Below are 9,944 nucleotides of genomic sequence, written 5' to 3'. Positions count from 1 at the left end.
TGAAAAGTGGTGGAAGCATGTTATTTTTATATATGGCCTCAAAAAGATGTAAACATGAGGAGCTGTGAAAGATCTGGGGATAAATAGATGCAGTTCTCCAACAGAAAATCTGCTTTAATGCTCTTTCTCACACATAAATTACTTGATCAAGTGTTAAAATTATTAACCTTTCATGCGTGCCCAATTTGCAGCCGAGAACAGCTATGAATATGGCCCAACAGAAAACTGTAAACTTAATTTTCTTTATGAAACTTTTCTGGTTAGCGCGGTTCTCCAGCATGATCTTTGTAGATGACAAGTCATCTGACGACGTTAGAACGTAGCACTCAGCCCATATGACGTATTTAGGGTAGGCAAGGTGACCCAGTGTGAGGAGTAGGGTCCCAAAGGTCAGTAAAGGAATCAGAGACAGCCCATTACCACTGTTAGGCGTCCCATAAGACGCCTAATGTAATGTGATATGTATGCAGAGAGCCCAGCTCAGTCCCGTGCAGGCTCCCAGGTTGTCGGTTCAGTCTCTGTGAGTTCCTATGAGCCCAGGTTAGTTGATTCTGTGACTTTTTTTTGTGTCCTTGACCCCTCTGGCTCTTTCAGTCCTTTCTCCCTCTCTTCTGTAGGATTCCCCGAGCTCTGCCTATGGCTGTAGTTTGGCTGTGGGTCCGCATCTGTTTTCATCAATTGCCAGATGAAGCCACTCTGATGATAAGTGGACTAGGCACCAATCTACGAGAATAGCAAACTATTATTGGACATTTTCCCCCTCTCCAGTCGTGTTTAGGACTATCTTAGGTGGGTCCTGTGGGTCCTGGTGCTCCAGAGCGTCAGGGGTGGGCTTACTCTCCTGGCATAGGATTTAGGCTTGACAGGTCATTGGTTGACAGCTCCCTCAATCTCTAGGCCACGTTTACTCCAGCACATCTCATAGGCAGGGCAGACTATAGGTCGAAGGTTATGTGGATGGGTTGGCTTCCCACTCCATCCACTTGAAGTCTTGTCTGGTCACAATACATTTAAAAATGGGGTACAGATCTAAATATAGAATTCTCAACAGAAGAATCTCAAATGGCCAAGAAATACTTCAGTAGATGTTCAGTGTCCTTAGCCATCAGGGAAATGCAAATCAAAACGACTCTGAGATTCCATCTTAAGTCTGTCAGAATGGCTAAGATGAAAAATACAAGTGACAGATCATGATGGAGAAGATGTGGAGCAAGGGAAGTACTCCTTCATTGCGGGTGGGACTGCAAACTTGTACAACCACTTTGGAAATCAGTGTGGTAGTTTCTCAGAAAATGGGGAATCAGTTTACCACAGGACCCAACTACACCACTCTTAAGCATAAACCCAAATGATGCTCAACCATGCCATAAGGACATGTTCATAGCAGCTTTATTTGTAATATCCAGAACCTGGAAGCAACCTAGATATCCCTCATCTGAGGAATGGATAAGCATGGAGTGTGGTACATTTACAGAAATTTCCATCGTCCAACTACACAGACACAAAACCAGGCTGGGTTTTCCTTTGTACCCACAGGGCCTTGCTCTTTTTCTAATACTTGACTTTTACTGAGTAAGCAAGAGATGGCACTCAATGACTGCATGGGAAGTAACTTGAAAATGCCCTATGAATCCAAGTTCCAGTGACATATTTATTTTCAGGACTCTTTGGATTCTATGCCAATGTCAGAACCCAGGTCTTGGTTGAAATTCTGTGTGGTCTAGAAAACTCCTGAAGAAGTTGGACCGTCTGAAAAGTGGGAAGTGAAGCAGGTACTGAGATCTGAACTGAACCTCTGCTCTTTGGTAGAGCAATGACTCTCAACCCTCCTAATGCTGTGACTCATATAGTTCCTTGTGCGGTGGTGATCCCCAAACATAAAATTACTGTGTTGCTACTTCTTAATGGTAGTTTTGCTACCGTTATGAATTGAAAAGTAAACATCTTATATGTAATCCCAAAGGGGTAGGGGCCCACAGGTTGAAAGTCATTTTGGTAGAGAGCAATGTCTGTCTTTATGTCACAGGTGAACAGATTAGTTCAAATTAAACATTTTTCTTCTTTTGATTTTTCAAGATAGGGTTTCTCTGTAGCTTTAGAGCCTGTCCTGGAACTAGCTCTTGTAGACCAGATCTCACAGAGATCTGCCTGCCTCTACCTCCCAAGTGCTGTGATTAAAGATGCCTGGCTCAAATTAGAAATTTTTAACATCATTTGAGCATGAATGCAAAAAGATGTGGTTTGCAAGTATGGTTCATATATTCTCTATCTTTAAGTCACTCAAGTTCAGGTGAATTTAAAATAGTTATTGGGAACATCCTTTCCATGTGTATCTTGAATGTGTCTGTAACTATGATTGACTCTCAAAGGACCTGATAACAGGAATACCATGGAGATGCTGGGGGAAGAGGCTTGTGTTTTTGAGGGGCAGGCTAGATTTAAAGTTTTTGAAGACATGACCAAATAACCTCATTGGTTGAGGAACTTGTACAGAATAAAATTGAACAAAGGGGTTTCTACATTATTTACATTTGTAGGGTTTCTCTCAGTATCTGAAAAAAACCAAATTTGTAAAGGCTTTCCTATAAAACTTACAGTTATGTGACACTCTAGGCAGGGTTCCCTAGAAGAACAGAATAAGAAGATGTATATGCACATACATATGCACAAACACACACGCACGCACACACGCATGCATGCACCTGCACACACATGCACATATGTGCATACACACACAGAGGATTTATTTGGACTGGCTTGTATGACTTGTATGATAGGTGCATAGATGCTGGGTATTAATAAACAGCCTTAGGAGGCAAAGAACTCAATGGCTACTCAGTCCATGAAGTTGGATATCTCAGCACTGAAAACACAGGACTCCCCTCAGTTCCCCCCCAAGAGTCTCTGGTCTTTCTATTGAGACCATATTGGAAGGCTGAGGATCCTGGAGTCTAATGTAGGTGGAGCATGAGAAAGGAATGACAGATGCACTCAGGAAGAAGGGAAGGCGGGTTTTCCTGGAACCTTCTTCATAGGGCCACCTGTTAGAAGGGGCCGTCCAATTTGAGGGTGGATGTTCATCCCTTAGCTAATCTTCTCTGGAAGCATTCTCACAAACACAATCAGAGATATGTCTCTTAGGTCACTCTAAATCCCATCAAGTGGCTATTCAAGACCAACCATCACATTTCATTCTTTTAAATCTGATATCTAACCACTTCTCAATAAAGGCAACAGAAGGGTAGAGTGCTTGTCCAGCGTGTATGAAGCTCTGGGTTTGAGTCCCATCCTCACATAAATTGGACATGATGTAATCTTTGAATCTGGGATGTTAGTAAGGTCAGAAGTTCAAGGTCATTCTGAGCTACACAGCCATTGATCCCCATCTTAAATAAAGTAAAATAGATATTTATGAGAACATGTCTTAAAACAAAAAGACACTGATATCATAGCTTCACCTAACATGATGTAACTATCCTCACACAACCCACAGCACACTAATTATTCTCTAAGACTAGACAATGAAATCCCTGTGGGATATTTACCATTTAAAATATGCTGATTCAAAACTTAAGTACTGATAATCAATTCACTGCTGTTACATAATAAAAGAATTAGGAAAGGAAGGAAAACTTGGTTTTCATATATATACATATATATACACACATATATATGCACATACACATATACCTGTATACACATGTATCACGTAAACATGTACAAACATAGCCTTAACAAAATAGGGCAAAAACACGCAATTGCACTTTTCATTTTGGTAACTGGTCACGTGACATAGTTGGTATTATCTACCAATCAATCATCTCTCTGTCTTTTTGTGAATGTGTATGGAGTGGAGGCACACATGTGTCATGACACACATGTGGTGGAAGGAGGACAACCTTGGGTGTCCATCTCATCTTCTGCTTTGTCTCTTGTCATTGGCTGCTGTGTATGTCAGGCCAACTGGCCCATAAACTTTCAGGGACTCTCCTGTCTCTGCCCTGCTGGAGTTGCAGACGTTGACGACCACATCCAAGGGGTTCTGGGGATCAGGGCTCAAGTCCTCATGCTTGCATCCAGCCCCCTTTCCTCTCATTCATGTCTAAGTATTTGCACCAACTCCATTGCTTTACAATGGTCAACTCGTTTGTGTCCTTTTTGCAAATCTGAACAGTCCCTTAGATTATGCTTAGGTGTGACTTACACAATGTTGACTTTCCTAGAACAGTCCCTCATTTCCGTGATAATCTGGACTTAATCTGCAGATGATCAAAGTCATGCCGGGATGAGAACAGCCAAAGTCTTAAGTGTTGAACCTGAGGTGTTTGAGGGATTTCTATGCCCAATAGACAGTGCCATGTTTTAAATGTAGGAGGAAAAACCTAGCCTGTTTAGGTGATGGAAGCTATAGCGGGGAGTAAAATTATTCAGGTTAATGCAGAGAGAGAAGACAGAGGGACCTGGGCCACAGCGTGAAGAAACTCACCAGCAGCGCTAGAAGCCCAGGGCAGGCGACCCCTTTACTGTCCCATCCTGCTAGCACTTGTTTATGTCCAATTGCTCTGAAATTCAGATTAGATAAAGTCTGGGAGCTACCAATTCATTCTACCCCGTTCACATGTAGGCATTTTAAGAGCTGTGCACAGCCACTTGCCCAGTTCTTCTCTGCCTTCTCCAAATGCTGCTGCATTCAAGATTCCACCAGCTCTCAAAATAACCCAGGTCCTTGTACTTTTAGCCTTTACACATTTCTTTTTCAGTTTATATTCTTTCACTGATAGTTGTTGATGCTTTCAGTTGTTTAGAAACAAGCACTCCTGGGAGGATTGTTAGTGTATTATTTATTTTTCACTACACTCAAAAGTAGCCCCAGTCTGTGTCATTGAAAACTCCACTCTACACTGTGTAAGAGCTATGACTGACCACACAAGGAGAAAGAGGACAGCAAGAGAACTGACCGGAAGAATTATGCTGTGGAAAGACATCAGAAGAAACTCAGAATTAACTTTTTGGTCTTTGAGGTATCTTTCTCAAGCTACTAGGTTACAACTCTTCCATATGGCCACAAGGGAGCAGCATCAAAAAGCAGAAACCGCCCCTTGACCACTGTTAGTACAAGTGTGCTTCCTTGCCTTGTGTTTTCTGGTGTTGGTCTGTCCCTATGGTCTGGGATTTACTTTTCCACCTGATCATTTCTGTTCTCTCTTCCACAGCAAGAAATTCCTCCCCCCTCTGCACAACTCTGCTAAAAAGCTCTCAGGAGAATTGGGTAGGAGTCAGAGCTCAGTTTTCCTTGGGGGTTTGAGTGGACTTTGGGTCCCAGATCACAGATCCCTGATGGCACTCCAAAAGGCCACCAGACGCTCTATATTTAGGTAGCAGAACTGATGATGGACATGCCCTGGCTCAGACCTGAGAGAGGCAGCGCAGGGGAGGTTTGTCTTGGCTTTGGGAAATCCACAGAGATTGCACAGGGCACGTAGGGCACATTTGGACAGCCTGGATGCTTAGAGACATCTGTCCTTAAGTGGCCCTTCCAAATTACAGTAGCCTGGATGGGAGGCTATGGTCAGTGACTGGTTCAGAGAGGAATTTCTTTCAGCTTCCGTGAGGCCTGTTCCAATTATTACTGACCTCTTCAAGAAGACTCTCCAGCTCTACTGTTCTAGCCTCAAGAAGCAAGGCAAGGGAGATTAATTTACCAGGAAAAATGTAAAATGGAAAGTGTGTGTGTGTGTGGTGTGTTGGTGGTACACGTAGTGCCTGGTTATGACAAGGAAACAGAATGGAAGCTGCGCTTGAAAGCAAAGTTTGAGCCTCACTGTGAAATGCTGGTTTAACAGCGGATGGGGTCTGACTTTGAAGGCTAGGGAGATCACCTCTGTAATCAGAAGCCACACACCTCAAATCATGCTTTTCAGAGCCGTGTGTGCAAGGGGATTGGAGTACGGACACAGGTTTGCGAGGGATCTTATTTGGGGCAAGGCGATCCCAAGCCCAAGCTCAGGGCAGAGGAATGCAGCAGGGTGATGTGTGAGGTAGAAGAGGCTCCCCTGTGACCACCTGACTGTGGCAGCAGCTGCACTCACTGATGTCTTTCTGTGTCTCCACTGCATGTGGTTTCAATGACACGTCCCAGCAAAGCACAGTTTGGGATCAACTCTCACACTGACCTGGAGATATCCTGATGGGTGATTCCACTCTGTTTCATGTTGGTCACTTGGAATGATAGTTTTTCTTCACCCTCATCTCGCCACTCCCTAGAACACTAGAACAGGTTTTCACAATTCTCGCAGATGAAAAAGACCAATCACTTCGGGGGGAAAGGAATAATTTTTAAAAACAGCCTGACTTGGAAATTCTGGCTCTCTGCAAGTGGTTGAACAGGTTCTGGTGGATGCTGTTTGCAACCAACTCAGATAATCAAGGAATTACTTTATCTATTTGGGAATGTCATACAAGGGTACAATGCATTTTGATTATATTCATCCCCCTCTCCTTCTCTTCAACATCTTCAAGGCCTCTTCATTCCAGCTTCATAACAGATATTTTTACTAAGGGAGTTTGGGAAATACTGTACAGACTTAGAAAAAAAATCTGTCTTGCAAACAGATTCTAGGATGAGTTCCCATTTCCTGCCATAAATCAGATTGTGATAGGCCAGGGGCAGTCAGATAGCAAACCTCTGGTTCTAGACCTAACCCAGCCCAAGCCCAGATTACACCCGAAGTGGCAGAGTCAGAATGGAAGGTCTGTAAAGACCTGCAGGGATGTAGCTAAGAGTCATAGCCAGGCCAGCGCAATCAGCTCTGAAAAGAAAGAAAGATTGTTCTGAGTGTTTGAGAAGGAGGCATTCACTCATCAGAATTAATAGAATGTTTTCTTATGTAGTTCTGGGACCTTAGAGGGCCAGGATGAAGACTGGGATGTTCAGAGGAGGTGTATAAAACATGACTTTGAATCTGGTTAATTTTGGTGTGTGATTTTTTCATTTATTTACATTTTAAAAATAAAGTTTATAAAATTAAAAATAGGAAGAATGAGAACAGAAAGAGGTGGGGCTCAAGATACTTGAGGACTTTTTAAATTAAATCTTTTTTACTCTTACTACTCCAATATCTTTTCCTTGTTAGTTCTTTCTCTTCTCTGGGCCGTAACTAAACACTGTTTTTCCTTTTCTCTTTCCCAGTCTCTGGATCTGGCATGCAGACACTACAGCCCTTGGCCCCTCTCACCACCACCTCAAATGGAAGTTTGGCCCATCCAACCCATTTTCTACTGGTAGGCATCCCTGGCCTGGGACCTAATGTCCACTTTTGGCTGGCTTTCCCCTTATGCTTCATGTATGCAGTGGCCACACTGGGCAACCTGGCCATCATCCTCATCATTCGTGTGGAGAGAAGCTTGCACGAACCCATGTACCTCTTCCTGGCCATGCTTTCTACCATTGACCTGGTCCTTTCCTCTGTCACCATGCCCAAAATGGCCAGCTTGTTTCTGACAGGCATTCAGGAGATCAAGTTCAACATTTGCTTAACCCAAATGTTCCTTATTCATGCTCTATCAGCCATGGAGTCTGCTGTCCTGCTGGCCATGGCTTTTGACCGCTTTGTGGCCATCTGCTACCCATTACACCATGCTTCTGTGCTCACAGGGCCTATGGTGGCCAAGATTGGGCTAGCTTCCCTGACCAGAGGATTTGTATTCTTCTTCCCACTGCCCTTCCTTTTGAAGCGGTTGTCATACTGCCGAACACATACTGTCACACACTCCTTCTGTCTTCACCAAGATATTATGAAGCTATCCTGTACTGACACCAAAATCAATGTAGTTTATGGGCTCTTCATCATCCTCTCAGTGATGGGTGTGGACTCCCTCTTCATTGGCTGCTCCTATATCCTCATCCTGAGGGCTGTGTTGGAGTTGTCAACTCGAGGGGCAGCACTCAAGGCTTTCAATACCTGTATCTCCCATCTCTGTGCTGTCCTGGTCTTCTACGTGCCCCTCATTGGGCTATCAGTGGTACACAGGCTGGGTGGTCCCACATCCCTGGTCCATGTGGTTATGGCTAATATCTATCTCCTGCTGCCACCTGTGGTCAACCCCATTGTCTATGGAGCGAAGACCAAGGAGATCCGTTCAAGAATTACCAGTATGTTCTCACAAGATGGCAGGTGAGGACACCCAGTCTGGCATCCTCAATAATACCAAAGATGACAGGATGAGGACATGCAGAACGACTTGATCATTACAGCATGCCGCTCACTGGGCTGTCTGCTTCTAGTTATGGCAACAGCTAGAGTTTGCATCTTTGTTTCCTGGAATGTGTCAATACAGAACTTACGACAAGTCTGGAGTCCATTATGGAGAGCAGCTGTGTTATAGTCTCTGGTGTAATAGCTGTGCCATCTCCCTTTCTCTTAACTAGAAAATAGACACAGTTTTGAAATGGGAAGGCTATAAACACCATATCTCATGATTCTTTAGTTTTGATATATAATTTTTTATGGTGCTTTCTCCCATGTGTACATGTCAGCGAATCTGTGTTGGTTATATAACCTATTATTTATACCTCAAAGTAGTTGCGTAATTACAGTTGAGGGCTAATGAAGGCATTTGGAGGAAATGTAACTGGAGAGGAGGTAATTGATATGAAATGTTAAAGTTTCTTTATACATTCACATGCATTTATGTGGAATCTGTAAGTGTCCATCTGGAGACTTCATGTTACTCCTAGAAGGAAGTTTTCTATTTTGGTTTTGAATATTGTGGATGTGTTTATATAGAAAAGATAAAAGGAGTGAAAGAGGGAGAGAGAAACATAAATGTGACTATGTCTTGGTGAATGTGATAGTTATGTCCTGATGTGTGTATGTTATGATTGATGTTGTTGACTGTACCTTTACCTTGTTCATGAGATATACATCAGTTGGTATGTTGATTTGTATCTGTGTAAGACTGCTGTTTTGTGTATATTTATGGTGGGAAGTGTATTTATGGATGCCTGGTGCCTGTCTTCCTTTGCTCGTATCTGTAGAATGTGATACAGCTATCAATGGGTGTGTAGTCCTGGGATGACTAGCCCTTCAGCATGTGTACTCTTTGTCTTCTGGCATATGTCTATACTATGTCTATAGTGCATTGCATTTTTGATATGAATGTGATTATCGACATTTGTGTGTGTGTATGTATCTGTCCTTTCCTGTGATAATTAATTTTGGGACATATTCCCAGCACATATGTCTTAGATACATTTTCCTTTTGTGTTGAGTATGAGTTATGTGACTCAAGACTCAGTTCAGACTTGGTAGTTCTGGATTGGCAAGTGGTTTCAGTGTGGAGCTGTAGGTGGAAGTAGAAGGTTGAGGAAGCCTGGTTACAAGCAGCAGGAATAATTTCCAATACTGAGACACAAATCTCTAAGATATCTGAGTCCTCTGTCAAGCCCAGGCTTTGGTTATGACTTTGGGAACACAAACAATCATGTTGCATTTTCTTTCTCTCTCAAGGCCAGCTCATACCATTTCTATCTTTCTCACATTTCTTCTCGTCTTCCTGCCTTTTCATTTGGGCACTGGCTTCTTGAATTCTCTATCTCGGTCTTCCTTCATCAGTGGCAGGCTAGTTTCCTCATCTCTCCCTTTCATTCACTGGTGGTTTACCAAGTATGTTCAAAAGTCCTTGGCTGTAGATCTGTTAATCTCATTGAGGGAGCAAGGAGCAGAAGAAGATGTACGTGTGTGATGTCTGTGAGGGTATGGTACACCTTACCGATAGTACATCTTATCGGTGATACATCTTACCAATGGCACTCAATCTGCTTACAGATCTTGACATTAGGTACAAAAAGATTTACATGGAAGAAGTATAGATAGAAACTAATGAAGATTATGACAGAGGGGAAAATACTGAAATACAATGTAAAAGGCAAAAATTTGGAAATA

General features: G+C 42.9%; 1 protein-coding gene across 1 annotated transcript; it reads left to right on the top strand.

Annotated features, from left to right (window-relative positions):
- The first annotated feature begins 7,203 nt into the window (after nucleotides 1-7,203).
- On the top strand, nucleotides 7,204-8,178 carry Or51d1 (olfactory receptor family 51 subfamily D member 1). Its single transcript, XM_048429699.2, has one exon. The coding sequence runs from the start codon at nucleotides 7,204-7,206 to the stop codon at nucleotides 8,176-8,178; it is 975 nt and encodes a 324-aa protein (XP_048285656.1).
- The last annotated feature ends 1,766 nt before the right edge of the window (nucleotides 8,179-9,944 follow it).

Source organism: Myodes glareolus, chromosome 7, assembly GCF_982192425.1.
Source record: "Myodes glareolus chromosome 7, mMyoGla1.1, whole genome shotgun sequence".
Lineage (NCBI taxonomy): Eukaryota > Metazoa > Chordata > Mammalia > Rodentia > Cricetidae > Myodes > Myodes glareolus.
Note: the sequence above shows the minus strand (reverse complement) of the source record. Positions and strands in the feature narration are given on the sequence as shown.